A 27932-nucleotide genomic window follows, 5' to 3' on the forward strand; every position below is an offset into this window, starting at 1 on the left:
AATCTTTGTGGGAAAACAAAAGAGGAACCGATGGCCGAGGTTTGTCTCTTTATAAAAAAAGTCACATGTTTGCATGAACGCACAAAAGCTTTGGTCTGGCACCTCAAGTCTCCCTAGTATCAAACAAATCCACGGGGAAAAAAAAAATAATGGCGATGTACAATTTGGTGGTGAATTCACGTGACAAAACAAAGTCCAGTGAAACAAAACCCAAACTCCGTTAGGAAGAAAATACTAAAGTCTGTTTGTATTGACAGATGTCAGTGCAAAAAAAACAAAAAAAACAAGGTTTAAACACAATATATAACTGAGACAACGATATAAACATGACTATACAGTAGGTCCGTGTATAGAATATTATGGCTCAACTCCCACAACATTTGCTTTGAGTAATCAAAGTGGAGTGGACTAATTTATCTTCTATTTCACTATGTGCACAATCATAAACAGGCGTTACAGGTAATATATTTGTGGGCAGAAACAAAAGCAAATCTCCACCGGATGTGAACTAAAAATCCTGTTACAACTTCAAACCACTAGATGGAACCATTCTAAAAGTCTTCACTGATAATATGTTGTTTTCATAAAAAAAAATCCTCACCCTACTCTTTACACTTCTACCTTATTTAACCTCTATACATGTGTTATTGCTGTGGAATCAAGTATCGGATAAACGGGTGTAACACTGAAACTAAAAAAAAAAAAAAAATGACGGCATCCTGACAAAAATATTTCAACAAAAACAAACAAAAAAAGCAGCAAAATACCCACAGAGTACCCACTGCTTCCTGTCTGGGAAAGATCTGACCATGAACAGGCTTACTTCACCAGTGACATATTGCACCATTCTTCTTCCTCTTCTTTTTTTTATGCTGCTGCTGGTTTCAATATTAGCAATTTCTTTTTTTTAAGTTTGCATTTACACCTCTGGAGTGCATCTTGATTTAGTGGTCCTCTGTTATCAAGTACAAAAAAAAACAAAAAAATAATAAATCTGAGTTCTGCTGCTGGTTACTGTTCAGATGTGTGAGCCTGCTCACAGCTTCCCACTGATTCAGCATAAATCGCCTCGAAGCCCTTGTGTTAGAGTTCCTAAATGTACCAGTGGTGTGTTGTGACAAGGTTAAGACACTTTGTTTTTGTTTCGCACTGAAACTGAAAATGTGGCCGAAAAGTACTAACGAGAGCGAGGCGGGTTAATTACGCCCAGTTTCTGTGCAGCCGACAGTGACACAGACGTTTTTTTTTTTTAAATAGAGGGTTGACACGAGTGTCCTCCCAAAGAAAAAGCAAGTATCACAAAAATAACGTTTCAATAATAATAATTATAATAATAATAAAAAAAAGTCCTTTTTAACACACGCAAACAACGAAGGTCTGGTTAACTGAATAAGCTACTGGCCTGTCGCCCTTCAAACCTCCTGCAAAAGAAATAACAGAAAAGACTTCAAAAAGTCACTGATTTGGGCAACTGCTGTCCACCTGGAGGCATCCTGCAAAAGTCTGGGCTGGAGTGGACCAGGGGCACCCCGACTGCCGACTGTCCCGTGGCCCTGGGGTGACCCGGCGGAGACCCCGTGTACAAGAGCGGTGCCGGGAAGGCAGAATGGTCCCTGGGGCCCCTGGAGAACGGTTTAGAGTAACCGGGCGACGCGGCTCTGTGTGTTCCCGAACAGGTGGCGGCGGGACCCTGAAAGGGGCCGAGTTTGTCGGCGAAACTGGGCGGAGGAGGGGGGATGATGGAATCCTCCACCCAGCTGTCCACTCCTTCATAGTCAGGCTCCTGAGGCAAAGTGGGGATGGCGCACAGCGAGGGAGGGAGAGGAGACGGGGCGGGGGGGATGAAGACGGGAGCTGGAGGCAGGGGATAGAGGGCGGGGTCGTAGTCTCTGTTGACGGTGTGCGTTGGGGGGTTGCTGAGCATGCTGGGAACTTCCTCGGGGGTGGAGCCAAGCAGCCTCTCCAGGAAGCGGTCGTCGTCGCCGGCCTCGGACAGGTTGTCGTACATGGACGTGTTGGAGGGCCGTCGGTCTCCCGCGGACGGCGGGACGTAGAGAGAGACCGGGAACTTAGTCGGCTTCGGGGGAGGTCTGGGAGACGAGGAGGACGCGAAGACGCGGTGAGCGGGCGGCTTTGGAGGGGGGGTGCTTTTCTGTGTGAGGTCCAGAGACTTGGGTGGTTTAGGGGATGGTTTTGGGGATGGTACTGGGGATGGTACTGGGGATGGCTTCATGTGAGCGACCAGCGGGGAGGCTGAACGGGGGGACGGGGAGCGGCGCCGGGTCTCTGCGGCCACGGCCCCCAACATACAGGCCGACGGACTCCCCGAAGGCGTCTCATCACTCTGGTTGTCGCAATAAAGGAAAGGTGGAGGCGGTAGATCTGGAAGATCCATGATTTCCTCATCAGCCTCCATCTGAAGTGCTTCCACTTCAGGCTCGTAAGGTGGAGGCCAATCCAAGGCCTCTTCCTGGGCCTCTGGATCTCTGCTCTGGTTTTCCTCATTTCGGCTGATGTCGGGCGGAGACTCCTTCACGTCCCTTGTCAAACCCACGTCAACGCAGTGCACTTTTGGAGGTAACGGTGGCGGTGCTCGACAAGGCCTCAGGGGAGAAGGCGTTTCTGGCGTGTGGACCACAGCTGGGTCTGGTGAAGGCAAAGAGGGCGTGTTGGCCCTGGAGAGGCCTCCAGAGTCCTGGGGTTCGGCAGGGGAAGGAGTCTGACGTAAGGGGGTGCCATCTGCCTGCTGGGTCTCTGGACTGGCCTCGCTGGGCTGCTGGAGGTTTATTTTAACGTCCAGGTGAGAGTCAGGCTGCAACGGCGTTAAGAGAACCGGTCTTTCTTGACCCAGAGGCTTCTTTGGCAGCTCGTCTGACTTGGCTGAAGCAGAGAGGGGAGAATGCAAAGAATGTATGAGACCAAGAGTGAAGGGGAAAAAAAATAAATAAAAAAAATGAGATAAAAGAACACGGCTGCACCTGGAGGAGCTTGATCCAGCTTTTTACTGCGTAGCTCAGACATAGACGCCTGTAGATGTTCAATCACTCCATCGTCGGGCAGGAAGAAAGAATCAGCCAGCTGCTCCTGGAGAAACTCCCTCAGCTCCTCTAACTGAAGCTTCTGCAGGCGCTCTGGTTAAACACAAAAAAAAGCAAGAAGCAAGTGTATGAAACAGGGAACCTCTGAGATAGGATGAGCTATGAATAAAAACTACATCAATAGAGCTGCGATAGCCGACGCCATGCTGCACCGGCGACCATCACAACGCCGCCATGTTGGCTTTTCAAATTACTACTGGGTTGAGAACTGCAAGCTACTGGCTAACTTGTCCTTATATGCTGATGATACACAGCTTTTCTGCTCTTTTGATGCTAACAAGACTGACCAACTCTCTATTTTAAATGAATGTCTGCAAAAAATGGTCGACAGTAGCCCCAGGATGCCAGAATAGTCAGGGACGAGCAAATAGGGATGGCTGCCGATACTCGGTAAAATAATGGCGCTGGTGCAAATGCAAACGGTAACAACCAGACTGAAAAACAACGCCCAAACGACACAATTGTGTATTTTGGTGAATATCAGTAAAAAGCTAATCTCTCATGGAGGAAGGTGACTCCATGATGCTGGAAGTCACTGTTAAGTCTTCTTGAGTTGTCGTGGGCTTAACTTAACGAAACACCGGTGAAGGGAGGTGCCATACATTGAAAACCCCAGTGATGTTGGCTAGGCTAGTTAGCTGGTGTCTTCTTGTTGGTTGCTAGCTGGTAGCTGACTGCTAGCCTGCTGGTCGGTGTTCAGTTGGACCGAGCTTCTAAATGCGTTTTGCCTTGGATCTTAGCACAAGGGATTGTATCATATTATCCTGTGTAATAATAACGGGGCCACTGAATTTTTAATTAGTTTAGCCCCTTAGCTCTATTGCTGTGCCGATGCTACATGTGACGCCACGTCAGGTTTTCACCTGCATGGATGGAAGTGAACCTTCAAAATGTCTAAGGCCAAACGTTTGTCAAAAGTTTGGCTGCACTTCACCTCAAAGATGGAGACTGGGCAACAAGGGAGGTAACACCTGGAATATTTAAAATCAGAGAAATGTAGCGTCTTTGAAAACCTGACAGACCCCACAACAATGGAGCAGCATCCATTAAGAGGAGAGTCCCAGTCCCGTAATAGCCTTTTCTGGCTAACCTGATCATCTTTTTGCAGAAAAACTGCTTAAAATTTAAAGTTGCTAGTTTTTGTTTTTTGAAACACTTAAAAATTGAAAGTTGATTGAAAGCGCTGTAAAATCTCTGCGTTATATTGCTGCTATTTAGTACATTTTTATTTTTATGATGAGTCACTCCAGCGTTTTGTTTATTTAGCAATGCTTTAACACAATGTCCAACATCATAAAAGAGTGGCATATGACAGAGACTGCACAAAGAGACGCTGGATGTGCATCACGAAGCCTGAGAGCGTCCATTTGTCGCCCTCCAGGCTCTGGTTTGCTCCCAGTGACTCGCTGGAGTAGCATGAAGGTAGGGCTATATATCCAGATACTGCAGGTCAGAAACATTGTCCCCGCCGGTTGTTTCAATTCTCAAAAAAAAGCAAACCTGGGCCATGATGAGGGTCCGTGATATATAATCTGTATCTGTTTAAAGTGCAGCATAGAGATTTTCATGCCAACATGTTGGCATCAACTCTACACGCATGATGAACGCATCCAATGAAAAGTCATCTTTCCGTTCTCCTCCACAGCAACAAGCCTCCTGCGTTATGTAAGTCGCCATCCAGCGAGGAGGCAGCCAACCGAGAGGAAGTAACCCTCACTGGCATAGCAACAGCAGCCGGCGCTGCATCTGGCCACGGAGCCGGCGTGGCTCATTCAGCGTGGCGTGGCACGCGGAGATAACCTAATCAGCTTTGTACTCACTTTTGTGGAACTTGAGGATGGTGTAAGCCATGGCCGTTAGCAACCTCTCCCCCTCCAGGATGTAGATGTCCCACAGACGCAGGGTGAGGGTGAAAGGTGTCTGTTATGGAGGACACAGCAGAGGAGAGTCGGTCTGATTAAACAAATAATAACACAACCCCACTAGATCTAGAACATCTGGAGGCGGGATGATCTTTGATGAGATGAGGAGCACTCACTCTGTCGATGAAACACTGGAGAAACCACTTGGTCGTGTAGATCCCCGTCGTCATCTGCTCCTTGTCCTGTGGGGCATTAAATTAATGAGAAGTCGCTCCTCATCACGTGTTTCTCAGTTCTAAATCTCTCTGTCCAAATACTTCTGACTCTTAAGCCTGCAGCCGTGTCCCTTTTGTGCCGTAAAAATTAATCGAGATGATGAAAAATGACCCGCTTAAAGGTCTGTGACCTAACGTGGCTCAGCGTCTAATGCGTGGAGGGAGGGAGGGAAAGCTTCGGTCTGTCAAACAGAAAACAGAGGCGCCGTCGCTCACCATGTGTTTCTTCAGTTTCGGCATCATTTTGGAAAGGATCAGCTCGTGGTGCGCCTGGAAACGGTGCAGCTTGGGGAATCCCGGGATGAAAAAACCTAGACAAGAGAAAAAAAATGAACCATGAATGGAATGCGATTATGACAGAGGCGTAAAGGGATTCTTTGGTCGATTGGACATATTTTTTTAATTTCCAAATTTTAGTAAAAGGATAAATGGAGGCGGAAGACACATTATCTTTCAGTCAGCAATTTGCTCATTCAGCAATATAGGAGTTTCACACATTGCGCCACATTAGACCTGTCAATCTAAGCCTCTTGTACACAGCAGGCTCCACCCCTATTGCCGCTGAGCCAATCACGAGGCTGCATATTTTTTAATACGTTGACTCTGTCAGGTTCCACACAATTGGCCGAGAAACCTTGCTTTATTTTCTTTATCTTTTAATTTCATTATATCTATCATTTTATATTATATTTTTATGTTGCACGTTTGAAATAAAAAAATAAAAAAAATAGCCTGTAAAGCCAAGATTAATATCAGAATCAGAAAAAACTTAATTTATCCCCGAGGAGCAATTAGAAAACTAGAACACATATAGTAGGTAGAGGGTCCCTGACTCCTGGCGTAAAGAATTAATCAAATATGCACTGGAACAACTCATAAGTATATTAGTGAACCCGCTTATGCTCCAGACATTAATCAGCACGTCTGCGCTTCTTCCCTCCGACTCACCGTGCATGGAGTGCTTGCTGTTGGTGAGGAGCTGGGACAGAGCCCAGAAGGCATCTTCTTCGTTCAGGTACATGAGCAAGATGGCAGCGATCTGACTCATCCCCTGGCAGTAGCTCACCTCCTGAGGGCACAGAAGAAACGGTCAAACAGATGTAAGGAAGGCAAATGAATTCATAATTAAACAGAACATACAGACACACACACACACACACAGACAGGCGGAGGGAGGAGATGAATGAGACCAACCTGAATGTCTGATGTAGTCTGAAGACAGATTGTAAAAATGTGTGCGCTGCTACGGTTTTATAAACACTTGTTCAAATATTTACGGTAGCCCGACGTACATCCTCAATAATGCACATGTGCGCGAACACACACACACACACACACACACACACACACACGTTTGGTATTTGTCCATATTAAGGCTGATTTAAAAGGACGGTCTCAGCTCTCCTTTCAAGGAAATACAGTAAATATAATTAGGGTTACAGTGAGGTTAAACTACACATTCTTCACATTCTTCTCTACCATCACATAGTCGAAAAGGACAAACAACACCCCCCCTCCAAAAAAAAAAATCTCCCTCTCCCTCGAGTCTCCCGCTGACCCAGTTTCTTACGAGCTGTGTGTGAGAAGAGAGGAAAAAGGAAAACGGGACCCGGCGCTCGTCCGTTTCCTCTGGCTCTAAAACACCTCCACCACACAGGAATTCACTACGCGCCCCCATCACATACTGGATTTATTTACATGCTCACATTTTTATCTTTTACGGCTGGAAAGTGCTTTAAATGCAAGATATGCAAGAATATCTAGAAGAATAATAAGAGTCATTCATAACGTTGGATATTTAGAACCAGTCACTATCTTTAAAAGTCAAAACCATTAAAACTCATGGACAGAGTTGAACTGCAAACAGCACAAATAATGAAGAGGGTTAAAAATAATTCATTACCACCTACGATCCAAAAACTTGTTCACAGACTGAGATGGGGATCACACTTTGAGAGGAAGTCACGCGCAAGAATGAGAAGCTTTTGTGTTTAATTGTGGAATGAGTCACAGATGTAAAGCTCAGACCTGATGAAAATGGACAATTTAATATGATGCTCAGTGGATACATGGATGAAACAGGAAGTATCAGTAAATTAAGAATTACTACTTTGCCTTATTGGTTGTTGTTTTTTTTGTTAGAAGTGTTACTAAGGTGGCGTAGAAACATTTTTCCTTTTGTAAAACATGGAACATTCAGCGTTTTTAGACTAATATATGTGTTTCTATATTAGACTCGGGCTACTGACATTTAAAAATATACATTATTATTATCATTTTGCATTTAATATTAAGCTGTTCAAATAATACACAGGTTCAAATATTCATTATTTTCTATGTGTGCAGCAGTAGGGTGGTGTCCGTGCTCCTGCCGTAAACACGAACACACATATACAGACTGGCCTCGGCTAATTGCGTTGAATCGAACAGACTTTTTGTGGTCGTTTAGTTCATAAAAATATGAAAATCTTCATCTAATTTGGACATTAAATGGTGCATTTGTGCGTTTTCTGTGCACAGTGATAAAAAGATATGAAACACAGAAAAGACAAAATGCACATGTAGCAAAGAAGAACCAGATAGTTTACCGATACCAAGGAGGCAAAATTCAGACGTGACAGATTTGCTAAGTTCAGCTCTGGATGGATGCGGTGATTGTGTACTTTGAATAGCAACATACTTCTTAACACTTCTGAAATGCATTCTGGGATACCTGCCAAGTTACCTTCTCAAGACAAGGAGGTTATAAACCAGGACTTTAGTTCATATCCTAAATAAAATTAAATAAATGTGGGTTCTCTGACTGTAACACTGTGTTGTTGCACACTCGTAAATAAAAGATGTCACCCGGGCCTCTGTAAACGCATGAGAGCAGATGGGCCGAGAGCGCGTCGCCTGTTCTTTTCTGTACGGAAAAAAAACCAACCCACTTCATGATGACTTGGGTTTTTTTTTCCTCTCTCTCTCTCTCTTCTGTGTAGACTCCTCCAATATTATGTAACACAATCTCAACAGACGCACACAAACTCACTCACCGTGTTGTAGACGGAGTAAGCTGCCAGCACATGAAACAGGGCCTGCTGCCTGGAGAGGGAACAGAAAACCGCCGGTTAAAACCAGGATGTGATTCCTTAGTGGCAAAATAAAAAAAACACTGTTACAGAGTGAGATCTCCTGCCTTTTTTTTTTTTTTTTTGCACATTTACACATGGTTGTGTAGTGTGTTTTTCTATTTTTGCATTGTTTATTTTATTTATTTATTTATTTGCATTTTTTGCAGACCTACACTCTAGAAGTCACAGTCAACAGTCTTGTCTTGAATAAAAAAAAATGAAGCCCATGCAGAAGTGCAAACAGTTGCAGTCAAGTGGCCACTTGAGGCTCCAAAAGGGAGCGAATCCCCATAAAATGATTTGGCTCGTAGTTTAATTCCACTTTATGTCAAAACTGGACCCGTTGGTAGTGTTATTATTTCTAAACGACATTAATTAAGGACGTTCCCACTTTGAGTGACAGGTGGTAGCCTGAGCTAACAGGTAGCAGAGAGTTGGATGGACTCCTATGTCCATATTTGGAATATGTGGACGGAGTAAAGCTCATCCAACATGGCAACTGCAGGCTCCGCCCACTTTGGGCTTCATTTTTGAGGTTCAGAACCCAAAGGGCGACGTCATGATGGGTTTGTCCACAGTATAAACAGTCAGTGTTTAAAAAGTACTGGCACCAAGCACAAGAATTAGGGCACGAGTTGCTCAGAATGGGACAAATCATTACGTTTCAGTCTTTTAGTCTTTACAGACACCACACATTTCAGGGTTTATTTACTTATCTGTGGGATTTTTAGTTATTTATGACATTATTGCATTTACTACTGATTTTATTGATCTTTTATTGAGCGCTGATTCGGTGCCCGTGATCTTATCGTTTCCTTGGCTTGTTTGTTTCTTTGACTGATTGACTGTATGTGGAAAATCTGCAAATGAATTGGGATAAATAAAGTTCTCTGAATCTGAATCTAACGTTTAACATTTAATGCAACATTTAGATTTCAATGACGGACATACAACAGCACCACAGGCTTGAAGCCCACGTCTCAACTGAAACTCGTCGACCGCGTTTGCAGCTTCCATCCGGCGTCTTTGATCACATCTGGAGCCCTGACTGCGCTTAGACGGTGGACACGGGGGCAGCCATTGTGTGCGCGAATGCGTGGGGGTATTAATGAATGTAATGCAGATGCAGAGAGGATGTCCCCCCCCCCGACCCCTCCCCCCCCTCCCTGCCGGGCCTCTGTATTAAATACATGCCTTATAGACGGAGACGGAGACAGGAAAGCTCCCTGAAATAGCCGCCAGCGGCTCAGTGTGAGTGACACAGCTGTTGACTTGCAGGGAAGGAGTGGGCAGAGCAGCAGGATGGAGCCGTGTTTTGGTGTTTGGTGTTTGGACTCGGCGGCTTTGAAGGGGAAGTACGTTACGAAGCGCGAGACGGGAGCAACATCACACGCTCAGAATTAAAAGTGTCCAACGCTAACGCGATAAAACAGGAGCTGGCGTTTGCCCCGTGAACAGCAGGCGACACTTATTTCTACATTTCTTTGCGTTCTTACAGTGTCGTTCTGCACACGAACGCTTGATGTCGGTGCACATTTCTGTATCAATGCCATTTCCTGTGGGGCTTTGTGCTCTGACAGGAAGGCTAATAAAACACAGAGAGGAGGAAACCGCCACTTTTGTACTTGTGTGTGTGTGCGGGGCTGCTTCAAGCTCTAGGCCAGGGGTCACACCCCACAGGAGCCTCCGCCATGTGAACGTGTGAGGTGAGAAACAAAAACAAGAACAAAGGGGAAGATTTTTGGAAGACAAACAGACATTTATGAAAACCGAAACTAACACTATGACACTTATTTGAACCTCTACATGAGGGGTCTTCAGTGTTTTTCAGGCCCTGAGAGATTAAGTAGGAACCTCCTACCTACTGTATTACACAAGTGCTATTTAATAATATACATTATTATTATCATTTTGCATTCAATATTAAGCTATTCAGATAATACACAGGTTTGAATATTCTTGGTTTTTATTTTGAACATGTGCAACGGTAGCTATGCAACTGCTGTAAACATCAACAGACCTACATGCACCATGCACTGGTAGCTTCTCTTCCGCTAACACCGCAGCACACTTCTGGATTTCCCCTGAGTCGAGGCCGAAGAGGCTCTCGGCCGATTGCGGGGAACCTGACAGAGTCGGCGTGTCATACGCGATGTGGGCGGGGCCTACTGTGCACAGGAGGCTTAGATTGACAGGTCTAGTGTAGCGTTTCTGTGTGAAACTAGCGTTAGCTAGCGTGTCGCTGAATGAGTGGAGCACTTTACTAAAATGTGTCGGATTCATGTCAATGTGCATTTAAAGAAATTTAAATTTGTGCAAAGAAGAACATATAAATTAGGAGAATGTTTATATTTAATAAACTATCCTTCAAAAAAAAAAAAAAACAATAAGTGCTATTTTGGTAGATTGCTTTCTGCTTTATAGTCCTGGGTCTTGTGTTTTGTGTTCTGTGACTAAAATTAGAGGTAAAAGTTATTTTCATTGAAAAAATACTTTGCAAATTCATGTTGCGGCCCAGATTAGACCCTCTGATGGGCCGCTTTTGGCCCGCGGGCCGTATGTTTGACACCTGTGCTCTAGAGGCTGGAATAAATGCTTCAGATGGCAAAGAGGAATCTGATCCATGCAGCTCTCTTCTTCCTGAACCGAAAACTTACTTGACTCCAAAGCGGTCCATGAACATGATGTGGTTCCTGAAGGTTCTGTTGACGTCCAGGTCGATCTGCTTGATCTCGGTGGAGTAGCTCCGAGCCTGCAGCTTCATTTTCTGAAGGAAGAACAACACATTCATGTTGTAAACGCTGGACGACCGTCAGAACGAACCCAGACTGGAAGTGCTGTCATACCTCGTATTTTCCTTCATTCTCTCCTTTAACTTTCTCTATGTCCAAAAGCAAAGCCCACGCCTGGCCTCTCAGCTGCAGGGGAATACCTTTATACACTCGCTTCATCAGCTGAGGCGCCATGTGAAAGAGACGGGAGAACAGACATGAACAGAGGATCCCTAAACATGAAGAGACGTCTTCACTGCGAACACACGAGAGAGTTCACAGAGGGTCCCAATGCATTATCCTATGCACTTATGTCCTTCCTTTAACTGTCTAGACCAGGCAGAACAGAGGGATAAAAGACTGACATGTGCTTAAAGGGGAATGGAAAACAGATTATAAACAGAAATGGCAATAATACATCACATAGCTGAGTGTAAAAAAGAAAAGAAAGGGGGAAAAAAGGGGGAAACGAGAGCTAAATTGAGACAGTATGTTGGTCAATTGACCTTGTCACTGTTCCTGTACTTGTCCCAGTTCTTCACCATCTTCAACCATTTCTCCACCCGCTCGATCTCCTGCTGCTTTTGCTGCGGAGAGGAAAGACATAGAAAACATGCGGTTCAGTGCATACTGTATGTCAGAGGACATGCATACACGCAGCACTGTGCAAAAGTTTTAGGCAGGTGTGAAAAAAAAATGCTGTCAACCAAGAATGCTTTCAAAAATGGAAGTGTTAACAGTTTATTTTCATCGTGCACGAACAGAAGAGAAATCTAAATAAAGTCAATGTCGTGTGACCACCTTTTGCCTCCAAGACAGCATCAATTCTTCTGGGTACTTGCACACAGTCGGCTGATAGTTTGTTCCAAACATTTTGGAGAACTAAATGTAGGCTTCCTCAGATTATCTGAAGATAGTTCTTCATGACCATGTCTGCATGTTTGGGCTCTTTGTCCTGCTGCAGAATAAATTCTCAGCACTGAGGATCATTAAGTCTGAACAAAACTTTACAGGAGCCTCCACCATGCTTCACTGTTCCCACATTATTATCCAGCTCAGTGAACAAACTGCCTTCAGCTACAGACAAATATTTTTGACTCATCAGTCCAGATGTTTCTGGTTCATACTTGAGTCTCTTGGTCTTGTTTCCTTGTCAGAGGGATGGATTTTTTGGCTGCATCTCTTCCATGAAGACCACTTGTGTGATGGTGAATCTGGGTCCCACTGGTTTCTGACAGTTCTGAGCTGATGTCTCTGCTGGACGTCTTCAGATTTCAGGGAAATAAACGCGAACAATTGCAACATTGCTGCACTATGTTTCCTTGACCGACCACTGCGTCTATGATCCTACAGATTTTGTGCGAGTGAACCTATAAGGATTGATCCTGGCTTGAAGGCAAACCGTAGTTGCATTTTGTTAAATGACAAAAATAAACAATCGTTGTTTATATTTTTGAAAGAATTCTCAGTTCACATCATTTTTTTCACACCTGACTTTTTTTTTTTTGCACGTTATTGTATATATATGGAAGGTAGAAATCAGAACTGGCCACCAAGCAAAGGAGAAACTTACCTTTTCTTCAACCGCACTGGGCGTTGGCAGCTCTTCCTCACTGTGAAGCAGAAATAAGGGAAGATCATTTTAACACTCAAATAAGACTTTTTAAGACTGTAATGGGTTAAATTTACACAAAGTATGAAAAATAAGGAAATTCAGAGACCCAGAATAACTTTCAAAATAACACTAATGGGGAACAGAACCATAACAGGCCGGGCCAGAGGGGGTCATACTGCTAATGAAGCGCTAATAAATGGACGTAAGGATTTAAGACTGGACTAAATGTAATTTAAGACTTACAATGACAAATATGCTCATATTTGAGAATTTATAAGGCCTTAAATTGGGATTATTATCAAATTTCAGACTATTTATGACTTTTAAAGACTTTAAATTGGGATTATTATCAGATTTCAGACTATTTAATACTTTTTAAGGCCTTAAATTGGGATTATTATCAAATTTCAGACTATTTATGACTTTTAAATACTTTAAATTGGGATTATTATCAGATTTCAGACTACTTAAGACTTTTTAAGGCCTTAAATTGGGATTATTATTAAATGTCAGACTATTTATGACTTTTAAAGACTTTAAATTGGGATTATTATCAGATTTCAGACTATTTAAGACTTTTTAAAACTCTGTGGAGACCCTGAGGACAGTATTAGGACAAGATGAAGCTGTCCCAGTCTTAAAGTTACTTACTGCAGGAAGCCGAAGCGGTCAGTGACTTTGTAGATGCTGTAGTCAGCGTCCTCCCACGGGTCAATGCTGACGCCCTCCTGTCGGCCCTGAAACACATTAAGTCCACTTCACTTCACACCTCAGTCACAACAGGAACTTTCAATCTGATTAAGTGAGACTTCGCAATGTTTCAATAATCAGTTGAACAGGAAGATGTTACAATTTATACTCTATGAATTATGAAGTTAATCTCAGTGTAGGCGCCACTGGAAAAACAACGTACGTAGATGTAACAGGAGAAAACACTTTGCAGCAGGTGGAACCATTCTGAGATTGTCAAATAAAAACTGTAAATGGATTTAGTGTCTTTAGTGCAGACGGTTAAGTTGGAATTTAATCAGAGTGAATTCAAGTTAAAGAAACACTGAGATCTTTCTTCTCAATCCTCCGTCGAATAATCTATGACAACCTGCAAATGTATGAGCTGCACAGGCTGACATGTACCACAGACCACAGATTGACCAACCTCCTCACAACTCATGTAATTACACAGACACGTACCTTGTCATATTTAGAGATGATTTCAGCACGTTCCTCTGCTATCAACGTGTCTATGTCCTTCTTCATGTCAGAATCTAGAAGGAGGCAGAGAGGAAATGCAATCAATAACTCATAAGGATTGTGGCCAAGTGCATGGATGTGGAGACATGACGAGAAGTTCAAGTCGAGACATGAGCTTTGATTGAAGACAAAACTTGTGTTAATTTGTCTAAATTTAACGGATCAACAGTCAAAGCCAGATTAGCAGCCATACGTCATATTTTCGTTCTTGTAAAATAAACGCTACATACTACGGACTATAAGGAGCTTGTATAAGAAGAAACAAACCACAGGCCATCAGCAACTTCCTCCTCAAATACCCAGAAAAGAGTTGGCAGCCATTAGACGAGGTCAAAGCTTCCGAGCTGATGATTAGTTTTTACACTGAACAGTTATTTGTTAGAAAGGACGGTCACGTGATTCAATCAAAGGATTCAGACTTTTGCAGCAGATAACATCTGATTGTCATTTTCAAAACATCCCAAATGTTTTAGCTAAATCTGCGTCTGTAAATCCAACTCATTTGCTCAGCTCAGCCTCCAAGCAGATCAGAAACGGTTTAGACCGAAGCTCCAGACATCTCGCAAACAACAAATAATCTGTGCTGTGAAATGTTTCCAACTTTTTTCCCCTCTTCCTTTAAGCTCAGCTCTGTGCAAAAAAAAAAAAAAAAACGTGTAAAACAGCCCAATAATCCTCTCAAGAGTCTTCACACGGAGACAAAGATTTATAACTTGATTACAAAGTATTTGTGTATTTGAGGGTTAATTGCAGGCTACATATCAAATGTGATGTACACTGACAGTCATGGGACTTTATGGTTCGAGCGTTCGTGTGCGTGTGCATGTATGAAGCTATTTCAGTCTCCATCAGTGTGCACACAAAACCACACTAAGACGAAGTCGCATCGCTTCGAGGAAAGAAGGCGACCGACTCGTCTGTGCCAAGAGGAACGGCGAGGCCAGGCCCCCGGTGACTTCCAAATGTTCCTGGATCCCTCCTCCCTCTTTTCTCATAGTAAAAGCCTGACTCCAGGTCGACCCTCCGGCTCCGTGCCTTCGTGTGTTCATGGCTCGGCTGTTTAGCAGCTGTCAGGGCTGAACAACTGTCCCGAGGAGAAACAGGCTCGCTGCTCATTCTGCCAGATCAGCATCTGTTCGGGTACGAAGAGCAGAGCAGAGCAGAGCAGCTCTGCTCCGGGAGGCATGAAGAATGAATGAAGGGACATGAAAGACACACGGAGGCGACACAGAGCGCCCACTAAGAACAAGCCATTACTATGTGGAGTTTATTTAAGGAAGCAAGGCAGACAGCTAGGCCTTTGTTGTGATGGAGTCTCAACACTGTCACAGGACTGATTAAATCATGCACAGTAAAAAAAAAAAAAAAAAAAAAAAAAAACTAAATATAGACATTTCATGTGCTTTTACCAAAGATCTTTGACCTCTTTTTTGATGTTCTTAGAATTAAATGATCCACAAGGGAAACGGTTTTCGTCGCAGTAGCTTAGCTGCACATAAAAAAAACACTGTAACAAAGTAAAAAGAAAGATAAAATATAAGTATTATCTTGTACAATAAAATAGAAAATGGTATAAACTAAATTTACAACAATAGCAGGTATGCACTGATGTCACTCAGATCCTTGGCCACGCCCCCTGAGGGGCAAAAACATGGTGAAATGTATCAGTAAATACAGAGAGACTGGGAAAAATGTGGATTATCAGATCAAATTAAAGACAATTGGACTCAACAATGATTAATTTACGAACTACTAAATAACAAATGTCAACTAACACTGACGTGTGGCCAGAAATCCGTTCTCCTGATATTTATAAGGACCTGATTTCAACTATACTCATACTAAAGTATGACCTTTTGGTACTTTATACAAGGAGTGATCACAAATATTCAGTTTATTGTTATTTATCTACACCAAAACAACAACATCTACAAACTTATCTGACAACCCCCCAGAACGTAACTTCAGAAGTAACTTACTATATGTTATTATGAGTCTATGATTCAATACTGCTGCTAATCTCCATGTTCATCTGTCACTTGTTACCACTCAGTGGCCGTAACCATGGAGACTTCTGCTTTCTGTGACGTCCGGCTTGTTTGGACCACGACTACTAATGCTAATACTACTACTGCTAATACTAATGCTACTACTTCAGAGCCACATGGTGACTTTCTAAAACTCAAAATACAAACAAATGCATGGCTGGTAAAACACTTTTCCTGATGTTTGAGAGCGTGTGCAGCCAGCTGAGGCCTCAGGCAGCATGTCTGGGATTCCTATCAGCAACAGGTGTGAAGGCACCTGTCGCCTCATGCTAAAAAACATTTAACTTTCCTCTAGGAAGAAATTCCCTCAACGCAATTTAAATCCCAATGTTGAAACCGAACGCACCAGAACAGATAAAGGACGTGTCAAAGTGTAAGTCGTGGCTTTGTTTCTGCCTTTATTTGTGTTAAAATGTAAAGTTTTTCCTCTCCTATAGTCACACCTGACGAGGTGATAGGAGAACGTGTTTCCATTGAAAGGTGTTTTGAGAATGAGCTGTAACTTTACGAGAGACTTCACTTTGCAGAAGATGGACTTTAAATGAACTGGTTACATGATCGCCTGCATCTCTGGTGACAGGTTTATTCCATTTATATCGATACTTCTGGAAAACAAAACTAAAGAAAGAAAGAAAACCACCTCACAAGAGCGTGAAAGTGTTTTTGCAACAACAGACGACAGTTAGTCGCACCATGAAACAAACAGCTGAGTGTCTCAACAGGTGGCCAGTGACACCAGACCACTGAGCAAATGGCCTCTGCTCGTCTGCGCTTTCCTTTTTCACAGTTTCCCCTTTTCTCGTCCATCTCAGGTCAGGCTATTTCAAGGCATCCGCATGTTTTTCCTCAACCGCTGACTGAGCAGTCCGTCAGGTGGTGCCATTAACCTGCCTCCAACCTCACTCGTTTCCTATCATCACAAATAATGCATGCGTAGAATTTCAAGCACAGGCTACGTTAAAAAAAAAAAAATAAAACATTTCCTCACGTTGGCCTGGGTTTGGGCGGTTTGACCAAAAATGCACATTACAGTATTTTTTTTTTTTTTTTGCATAGTCACATGGTTCAGAACATTTTTTTACTAGTTGAGAGAGGAATTAATGCAGGAGATTGACTAATGACCGATGTTGAAATCTGGGGAAATTTACAGCCCAGAGATGATAAATAAATAATTATATGATGTAATCAAGATGAGAGAAACAGGAAGAATTACCGTTTCATTTATGCTGACATATTTATCCATATTTAAACTGCCATGTCTGTAACGTCAACCGCAGCGCGACCGGCTACCGTATTAACCGTAGTCTGCGTGCAACAACTTTTCTTCTCATGCATGAAAAGCTAAAATTGGGGACATTTTCTGTCTGAAACAGTGTCTGACGGTGCAGCGTTCTGTGTAATCACATAAACCAGTATGACGGTACTTCACGTCAGTGACACTAAACATCCTGTTTTCTTGTCTTGACTAGAATCTTCATTCTATACATGAACCATTTTACCGAATTCAGACGAGACGGCACAAAAACCTTCAGTTAATAAATCCGAGCAGAAAAGCCAGGATGTTTTTCACGCTGGTTGTTTTTTAAATGACTGTCTGCTAGGTGTACTGGTATGAAAGGTCTGCTATGCTTCATCTTTAGGTTCCTGACGCTCACTTCCTGTGTTGAGTCTCCAGACTGCTGATACTATTGTGTTGAGGTCAGGAAGAAAAGGAAGCCAGCGACTGCCACTCCTTTAACAACAAGTTCAATGAGAACTACAGAGTGTGACAACAACACGGGTCTTCCTACAACCCTTTTTTTTACTGACGCCGCCTCAAACTGTCCAGCCTTGGCATCTGTGGTCAGCAATACAAAAAAAAAAAAAGAAAAAAGGGTGTGAATGAAGCCAAAGGACGGTCAGTTAATAACTACGGCCGCTCCGTCTGTGTTTCATCAGCTGATGATGATGATGCTGGGCAGCCCCCGTGTTGTGGTTGGTTGGAGAGGAATTTATGCTGAACCGCTCCTTTTTAAGTGGTGACTAGAAAGGTGGATAGTTGGGAGGAAAGAGTGAGTCAGCAGCCAAGAAGGTCACCGAGTGGGAAGGAGTCACCCGAATAACAGGACTACACCTGGAGGAGCGCGCAGGAGCGTGCAGTTTATCTTTGGAATCAGCACAAATTCACGTTAAATTCCAGCTTTTCACAGAAATAAAAAATGTGCCGGTTTGGAGCGTGAGAAGAGTGTGGGCTGAACACACAAATTATATATATATATAAATATAAGTCGCTTTCCTGTATGGTTACGTTTTTTGACAACCTGTTCGCTGACAGGATAGAAAACTTTCAGGCTGGGGCTTAGGTGGCATCATTTCCTGTTATGACATAGAGCTCTAATTTGAGCTCGAGTACATAAGCTCTCAGTGCACTGTTGTAACCACAAACAGCTTGCAAAGCATTCTGAGTCACATTCGGCTAATTACATAGTTGTACGCGGAGGTGCGGCAGTCAAAACTTCCTTCACTGTTCTATTCCCCAAAATTTCCTATCGCTTAATGTTCACAGCATCTAAGATGTCATGAGTAAAGTTAAATTTAAAATTATTAGAACATTGTAAGACTTAGTGGGAGTATAGATTTAAGATTAGAGAAATCAATCATCAGGGCTGAACGTAGAAAACAAAACATCCTGAGTCTGAACTTTTTTCGGTGGGTGGGGGATTCAAGCTAATTAATTCAACCATTTCATTCAGTTTCAATTCATACAAAACCAACTGTAGATCACATTCTAACTATAAATTAATGGCTTCGATGATGCCTTCCTGAAAACTGGGAAATTCTATGTTCCAACTTGGAAATTTAAGACGTTCGATATCAAAACGTTCATGTTACAGAAAAGATAAGTTTGGCTTATCGAACATTAAAATATGTGCAGCACATATTCATTTCTACTAACATTTTTTTTTTAGTAATTTACAAGTTAAACTACTCAGAGCTCATTTTTCCCAAATTGTCTTGAATATGGAATCAGCTAGATCTCGACCCCCACCCTCCTTCTGATTGGTTAGAGAGGGAAAGCTGCGTTACTCTCATTTCATCAGTAGATGAACTCAGTTCAACTCCAACCCGACAATATCCCACATCAACAAGTTATTTTCTTTTAAATAAAAGTTGATATTCCGGTCAAAATACTTTAAGCCCTGAATCCTTCACCAACCTTCATTAACATCAGTCGCCCAGACAAGGAAAAAAAAAAAAAAAAAAAAGTAAGGAATCATTTTTCTATTCTTCCCTGATCCATCATCATCTCTCGTTTGGATTATAATCAGTCTGAGTGGCATCCGATTTAGGGCAGAGGATTACACACAACTAAGAATGAAAGCCCCGGATTAGAAGCTTTTTGGCAGGAGTCAACAAACTACTGTGTGGGACCGATGGAAACGGAGTGAAAGCACCGGACTGGACCTTATTTACAGTGAGGTGTTTTTATTATGAGGAGATTAGAGGGTGACAGATTCAAGAGAAACTACCTACAGCAGTGAATTACTGGAGGTAGAAATCTGCAGAAATCTGAACGGGCAGACTTATCGGCACTCAAGCCACAAACTGCTGATGGCGTGACAACGCTGAGGAGGCCAGATGTGTTGTTCTTTTTTTCATGACGCGATGTTTCGTCAGTGTGGTCGGCCCAAAGGACACATTGAGATCATACCATGTGCTCATCCAACCTGGTTAACCTCACACTTCTCCTGTCATTAACCTCCTGAGACCCTGCGTCCTCATATGAGGACGCTACGTTTTTAGGTTTGTGGCCTGTTTGTTCACACTTACTTCAGGATGTTGGGTTTCCTTTGTTTACAGCTGCATCTTTGCACAGAAACGTATGATATTAAAATAAACAGGTTTATATTTTTTGTTAAACACTGGCGACTTTACTGTAACTAGAGATGGGCCAATATTTTTAGGGCCGATATGTGCCGCCAATATTTGGAGCCGATACTGTTTTTTCCTCCCTCCATTTACATGACAAAAATGATACAATGATAACAAATGTTACAAGTCAAAATTCAGTAAAAAAATAAATAAATAAATATCTTGCAGAAATTAAAAATGCATATCGAACAAAAACCTCAGGAGGCTAAAACAATACCAAGCACCAACCAGTAAAGACAACAGCTTTTGTGTTTCATTAAAAACACAACATCTAACACAACATCTCTCCAGAAAGACTGCACATCTTTCATCTGTGTGCAGCATCTCTAAATCCCTTGACATCCATGTTTCTGCACAGATATCAGGACACAAATCCATTCCCAACCTTGGTGGTTTTACAGATCTGTCGACCAAGGTTACGACGGCTAATTACTAGAAACATTTCCCAAGTTTAAAGAATGCCTTGTAATTCAGAGTGCGCTGCCAGCCCGGGCCCCCTATTATTACATTAGCTCAGTGCTGTAGGCTCATGGTGGCTGTGGAGAACGAGCGTATCATTCCAGTTCTGAAAAGGGGTGGCTAACAAGAGACCACATGGCTTCAATTTCCACATGAAGACGTCTGAAGCCCCAGATGGCTTCAGATGTGCAGCTCTGTAACACAGCGTGTGCGAATGAAGCCGACGTTAAAAGCACAGATACAGAAGCAGAGATGAGGATCACAAAGACGTGTTTTCAGCTTCACTTCACTACTGCTCCGGGTTCTCATGGGCAAATGCACCCTCAACAGATCCTTTAGTAATTACCCCTGAACACACAGTTGTTCTGGCAGTTTAAAAATGGCCTGTAATTAAAAGGGAACCCCTCACAAACCAGAAATCACCAGGCCACCCCGCAGGAAATTACACGAGCTGGAGGACCATGTTTAACGGCTACTTTTCCTTTGAGGGAAAGTAGAAACGCTACATGTAGCTTCAGATTCACAGTGAACTCCGGCTGAGGGAGGGATTCAGTATATATCCTGTCAGTTACAAAAAAAAAAAACATGCTGCACTTACTAATGATGAGTGCATGTAAACAAAGGCCACTGCATCCTCTAGACATAATAAGGACACGAATGACTTACAAAGCTCATTCTAACCAACATGTGCTGCAGGTGTGATGGTGCAAAGACAATGGCCGATTGTTTACCCTTGTTTACCTCAATGGATCTGCTCTTAGGGACTTATTGACTTGCAGCAAAGCGGGACAAACTAAGCGGGTTAATTATTTATGTGTTGGACACCATGCAAAACTCCCTCATGGCACAAAACAATTCAATACATCTACACCTTCTCCCATTCTGAACGGAAGTGGCAAGTTTTACGTTTCTTATTCTGTGCAACACTCTCGTGCATTTTTCTACTCCTTATGTGGTCAATGAAACCTGGAAGACTAATACTTAGCTCGCTAGAGTTTTGCAGCAGTTCACACGCTGACTTCACAACTGTAGGGAGATCTCAGACTGGCCACCGGTCAATGCAGACGATAGTGGTCGATCGCAGTAAACATAATGAGCATCTATGATGTAGACTGGGCCCATTCAATTGGTGGCTCGCGGGCCACATGTAGCCCAGAAGCAATGCCCAAATGGCCCAAATAAATAAATAAAACAAAGAATAAGACATTTCACGGGAATGAGCTTGAAAATTCCTACAGTATGTTCAGAGAGCAAACGCAGCACGTTAAATCATTTACTTAAATGGAAAATTGAAGATGAAACCCATCGGTTAACCCTGTCTGGACAGAGAGATCCTTTTTTTTATTTTACTGCCAACTCCAAACAACAAACCTACGTGTTATAAGGAGTAAACTGCCCAGAGACACCACCAGGAAAAACACATAATTTTCCAGGTTATTTTTCCCCCATAGGGTCTCAGGAGAGAAGCATGAAGGTTAGGGTTCTCATTTTGAGGGACGAGTAGCATGAAACCAGGAGCGAGGCACCGTGTTAGACGTTTGATAGCTCATGGGATTAGCCTAGCTCAGTAGCCTGGGCTAACACTGTATCGGAGAGTTGGGTGGGTGGGTCTCAAACCTCATGCTGCCACGAGTCCTATGCCCATATTTGGAGAATCTGAGTGTGGGTGGAGCAAAGCTCAACCAACACGGTGACGTTTTTAACGTTCCTACGTCAGTTAAGTTTATTTTAGATGAAATGCAAAACTATTTCATCACCATAAACGTGTACTTTTGGTTTTAATCCCTGGGTTACGCAAGACAAAAATATTTACTGTTTCACTTTAGAAGGGAAAAAGTCTTTATGATGAAAGACGACGGATAAACAGCACTTGTTATTTTATTGAAACTGTTACAACATCCTCTTTAACAGAGATTTGCCATCTTTCATTATGTCTAAATCTCTTTTTCCCTCTGTTTATTTTGTGTAACTGTAGAAAATAGCATCAACCCATAGTCTCCGTGTCCCGGGGGGAAAGACTTCCAGAGCGCAGGGACTGGGGGGAAAAAGGCACAAAGCTCTGAATAGTTTGTCGTCCCACGGGCTCTTTCTGTCCTGTGCCACTCTGCTGTACAACTGAACCTCTGTCTTATCACTTTTTCCATAGCTAAGCACACGGAACAACACTTCAGCAACAATACCCGACCATCGCATTGCGAGCTACCTAAGTCTTTCCCCATCTTGACAAAAGGAAATAACAAGAATGAGGAAGGGGGCTCACCTCACCCCGCAACAGTTTCTGGTCAATACCGCGTCCTGAAGGGGGCGGAGGGGGGGCTGGGGGTTATCTAATTATAACAATGAGCAAAGAACGTTCTCGATGCCTGAGTAGCCGGCCTGTAAGATAGGACATGTTTCCCAGAGTGGCAGCACTTTTTCAAGGGGTGGTATGAGGAGGACAGGAATGTCAAGGGAACAGAATTCATAAACACAAAACCACAGGACCCTGCTGAGAAAGCCACATTCTCATAAATGGATCCTCTCGCTGGCAAACATGCAGTCATAATACAAGCAGTGAAGCTCCCTATGAAAAGTTTAAATAGATGATAATAATACAGAACGAAAAGGTTAAAACTCACACCTGAAAATGTCACTGTGCAATGGTTTTGAAATGAAAGGACACACTTAAGAGTTTAAGGAAGTTACAACATCGTGTTATTTTTAAATTCCACTTCATATCTCACAAAAATATCCATTTAAGTTCTACATAACAACCCTCAATGGCCCCGAAACACAAATACTCGTCGGTTAGCTCAAAGCACACGATCTGATACATCTTCCACTATTTGCATACCAATAAAAGATGCAAAAGGAGCCGTAGTACGGCCGGGGGTAACGGATTTTACAATGCAAGGCGGTTTGAATAACTGAAGAATGTGAACAGTTAGAGAGGATGTTACCAAATGAGGAAGGCCCAACCGAGGTCAAAGTCAGCTGCTCCGAAAGCAGAGAAGGAACGACTCACACTCCGCTCCCGATTCGCCCTCGTCTTCGTGTTTACGAGGCGGAACCCGGAGGATTATGGCACACGGACGCTGGAGAGAAGCTGTGACTTCACCGCCATGCAACGACGGAGGGAGGTCAAGTATTTCAAGCAAAAACAAATCCAAAAGTGGCATCTCAAAAAAGACACAAACGAGACAGAGACTCATGGAGGGGGATTTCCATTATAGCCCAATTTGGCCAAAAAAACAAACTATTCAGCCGCTATCCCATGGAGCCATCACTCATGTCCACAGGCTCAGTGACAATTTATAACATCAACAGTGGTGTGACCTCAATTTCCCTAATGTTGGAGCACAGGGAAACAATCTGGGCAATTTATGGACAAATGTGATTGCCACTCGAAAAAGACTCACTACGAGGCATGAGTGAGGGAAAAAATCTAATAATCTGCAACTGGTGATTAGTCAGCGTCAATCTGTTCATCAGCTGATGAGTAGAGGTGGGAAAAAATATCGATACGGCAAGAAAAAGTTCTGGGCCCATCACGAACCACTTCCACACCTCCACCACCACTTTTTCTCTACAAGTGCAATAAATCAGAAATGGATCATTTGGATTAATCTGTATTTTAAGCTGCATTTAAAATTTCATAATATCATAATATCGCAATAATGTATCGAATCGTGACTCAAGTATCGTGATATATATCGTATCGTGACTCAAGTATCGTGATATATATCATATCGTGAATTCCTTGCCAATACCCACCCCCACTGATGTGTGCTCCAAAATAACAGTTTAGTCCAAATATGACAACAATCTTGTGCTACATAATGTGGTCTTTTAGATTTAAGGATTGGATTCAAGTAAAAAAAAAAGCCACATACTTCCATATTAATTAAGACTATCATTGTGGCTAAGTAGTATATATGATATTTGTCTTGTCTTGAGCCCTGAGTACCAGTGCAGTGGACACCTTTGGCTTTTCTGTGTGGAGTTGTCGTGTTCTTCTAAAGGCTGAAACGGTTTCAGGTGTGCAGGTTTAGTAAATGCAAAACACGAAACAAGCAGGGAACTGGACACTTTAAGCTACATTTCAAATCTGAAAAGACAACACTGAAACCAACAGTCGTGCACCAAAGCCTTTCTGTCTCTTTTTTTTTTTAATGGCCAAAGGCTTCACAATTTGGTGCATTTTGTGACACTGGTACACTTGTAGGCCTTTGACGTACATCATAAAGCCGCCATTCAGGCAGACAGAAAGGCTATTGTTGCCTCTCGGCTGAAATAATATTATCACAGCAGAATACAATGAATGCTGTAGACCAAAGGGTGAAGGGAGAACCATAAATGGACATTAAATGGACGATCCACCATGTCATTAAAACAGGACACCAGCAACCAACTTTACCTCAGTTTAACCAAAGAATATGTAAAACTGAACTGACAAATAAAATAAAAAAATAAAAAAATGCCGTTTCCCGAGACCCATTCACAGGCAAGAAAACAAAATAAATAAATGAGCAACATGGAAACTTTAATGACAAGTAGGAAAGCTTCATCTCCCACTATCAGTGAAGCGTGTCTTGGTTTGAACAGATATTAAACCAGACAACTACAACAGCAGAGGAGATAAGAAGGATGCGGTGTGGGTGTGGTCCTTCTCAGATGCTCCAGGGTTCATCAAACACAAGTGCAGCACCAGCACTATCACTCTTCTGATGTGGGAACTCTTTATCAAAGATCAATGCATTAGACACACACACACAAACACACACACACACTGAAGACAGAACACAACAGCAATAAATATACAAGAGCTAAGCTGCTCTGAAACCCATCTTGACAAATACACAACAATTCACAAATACACGTGCATCCTCCAGCTGCCTGGACAATGGTGCACATGGATCAGCAGCAGCACTGCTATACCACCGAGGGACCGACAACCATGTGAATCAAAGGCTCCCAGATATCTGACCGAGGAGGAAAGAGCTGCACACAGACCACTTACTGGCCTACTTTAACATGCCCGAGCGTCTGATATCTGTGCAGATATGCAGCCGACTATGCAGAGGATGCATTTCGGTTCATTAGTGACACATGATAATCTAATACCAAATCTCCCTTCATGACAGTGTTCGTGTTATTTTCTTGCACACACTACTGGTCACAGGTTTTAGAGCAGCATCAGTTTCCTCTGGTTTAGTTGGTCAGAGCTTCATCCTACAACAAGATAATGACCCAAAACCTTAGTCCAGGCTCTACCAGAACTACCTCAGGATAAAAACAAGATGGAAAGCTTGAAAACATGGAGTGGACCGTGGCCCAGTCTCTAGACTTTAACCCCATGGAGCTGGTTTGTGATGAACTGAACAAAAGAGTGAAAGCAATGTACACACAGGTGACATTTAGCCTAGAACTGAAAATGGGCTTGTCCCAATCATAGAAACATGTGCTGGTACAACATGATACAAAGCAAAGCCTCTAAAAATGAAAACAAATAATTGGCAAGCAAATGTAGTCCTGCTGTCTCCGATGGCAACACCTGCCACGGGAATTAAGTGCATAACAAGTTATTTAGATCACAACTGTAGTTCCTAGACCAGTTTTTTGTTTGTTTGTTTGTTTTGGTTTGGTTTGTTTTTGGTTGATTTTAAGGGTTTTGCTAATGATGAGATGACACAAAAGTCAGCACAATAGTAGAGGGCATGTGGTTTAAACTTCAAACTAAAAGGAGTGACCAAGAATAGAATGATGCTGCCCATCCTCACTGACCTTCACATCTTTGTTTGTTTTGCACTTATTGTTCCAACCTCTTCTTCTCATTCAGCAGCTTTTTGAACCAATCAGAGCTCTGTACACGAGTTGGCAAATGCTTCATGAAACTTCTGATTTCACTGATAAAAGTCAGATTCAACCAACAAATTTTGTTTAGAACAAAAATAATGAACCCAACAACTTCTTACTTTTTTTTTTGAAGCTATGTTCCAACTTTGATTCCTCAAGAACGAAACCACTTAGGGTGATTCTGACTTTTGTGATAGAAACTTCAGAGTCTTGGCTTTAAAAAGAGACCAAAACCATGAATGAGCTCCAAAATGTTCATGAACAGCATTCAGTTTACTTTGTCCCTAAACCTGCGTTTTTTTGTTGTTTGTTTGTTCTTGCAAAAAGTCTGGGATGATAAGAGGTTAAAGGACCCCTAAAGTTCTGCCTCTAGAATCGCCCCTGTTAAAAACGGGGGTAATTAAAGGACCCCTAAAGCTCTGACCCCGGTTCCTGGTCTTGACACTTGTCTCGCGCCTGTTATGTAGCCACGAGATACCAAAATGCGGAACTGTAACTCAAACTGATTCACGAGATTCACCAAGAAAACAAAAAAAGAAGCAAACCTGGTGTTTACTGTTAATGTAACAGGATAAACGTGTCATTAAGACGCCTCGTTTCATCACAAACACGTCTCCCGTCGTCTCTGGTCGCTGTTCACACGACATTTAACTAGCGGAAAGCCCGTGGAGAGTGATGAGAAATCTGAAACACCCCACACTCCCTCCATTCACCGAAGACACCGCACAGGGCTGGCCACTTTACGCAACTTATTCCAGTAAACTGAGCACAGAATAAGAGCGTGCGTAAACCGGCAACTGTGTCGGTTTGCTCGTGGATTAGGCAAGTTGCAAAAAACACACAAAAAGATGATGTAATGATAGTAATAGAAATAAAAATGACACGTGTTTTGTAGCCACCCACACGCCACACGGCTCTAATATCATCACAAAGACCGAAAGGTAGCGAGGCGTCGTCGCTGATGTCTTACCGTCTGGAGCGGCTTCTCTTCAGCTGTCCTGTGCCTACAAGTAAAATAACCACGTCCACTATTCTCATTCTCTCCCTCGCTGTCAAGGGGAGCTGTCACACAATCGTTGTCGGTCGCCGTGGTCAAGGCTCGTCCACCAACCCGCACACTCCCACCCCCGGCTGGAGCTTAAATCGATGCTGGTCAAAGCGACTCACTCCCCCACCAAAAAAAAAAAAAAAAAAAGAACAAGCTCCACATGCCGCAGCTGTGTGCACCGCACCAGTGACAGTCCGACGCACTACTCATGGGAAGTTAGCGTCTTTAATGAGAGCCGGCTCTTTTGTCTCGGCTCCCAAAGATGAGTCGACTCCTTCGTCCTGCGTAATTTCTACTAGTGCGTAGATCATCCTTACGCACGGATCCCCCACCATGCGAGTTATTCATAGTTGTGCATTAGTCAGTCTGGCTCGCTCTGTAACAACAAACACCAAAACACTAGTCGGTGATGTGTCTTTTTTGTTTTTTGCTACTTCCTGCTTCACTTTCAACAACATTTCTTCCAAATTCTGCTGAAATTTCACCAAACGCAAATGTCTGTATCTCCAAACCTCCTCAGTTAACCTTTCCGATTCTTTGTTGATCCAGAACAATCGATTTGAAAATTACGGAGATGGAGAAGTAGCTGGAAATACTAAAGCGGAAACTTGCTAATACCACAGCTTTGTTACATTTACATTTCTG

At 42.9% G+C, this 27932-nt stretch overlaps 1 protein-coding gene across 1 annotated transcript; it reads right to left on the reverse strand.

The window, feature by feature from the left end:
- Positions 1-35: 35 nt before the first annotated feature.
- On the reverse strand, positions 36-27405 carry si:dkeyp-19e1.3 (USP6 N-terminal-like protein). The gene is made up of 14 exons (XM_047596455.1): positions 27210-27405; positions 13926-13999; positions 13386-13471; positions 12693-12732; positions 11626-11706; positions 11195-11302; positions 11006-11115; positions 8271-8319; positions 6184-6304; positions 5452-5546; positions 5137-5202; positions 4919-5018; positions 2979-3131; positions 36-2880 (listed from the first exon to the last, which is right to left on the reverse strand). The coding sequence occupies exons 2-14, from the start codon at positions 13989-13991 to the stop codon at positions 1448-1450; spliced, it is 2508 nt and encodes an 835-aa protein (XP_047452411.1). The 5' UTR covers positions 13992-13999; positions 27210-27405; the 3' UTR covers positions 36-1447.
- Positions 27406-27932: the final 527 nt, after the last annotated feature.

This window comes from Mugil cephalus, chromosome 10 (assembly GCF_022458985.1).
Source record: "Mugil cephalus isolate CIBA_MC_2020 chromosome 10, CIBA_Mcephalus_1.1, whole genome shotgun sequence".
Taxonomy (NCBI): Eukaryota; Metazoa; Chordata; class Actinopteri; order Mugiliformes; family Mugilidae; genus Mugil; species Mugil cephalus.

Coding starts and splice junctions, on each gene's coding strand:
- si:dkeyp-19e1.3 (XM_047596455.1), bottom strand. CDS start 13,991: ATGAAGAAGGACATAGACACGTTGATAGCAGAGGAACGTGCTGAAATC. Junction 5,547..6,183: donor CAGCAAGCACTCCATGCACG/GTGAGTCGGAGG, acceptor TCTCTTGTCTAG/GTTTTTTCATCCCGGGATTC. Junction 2,881..2,978: donor GCTGGATCAAGCTCCTCCAG/GTGCAGCCGTGT, acceptor TCTCTGCTTCAG/CCAAGTCAGACGAGCTGCCA.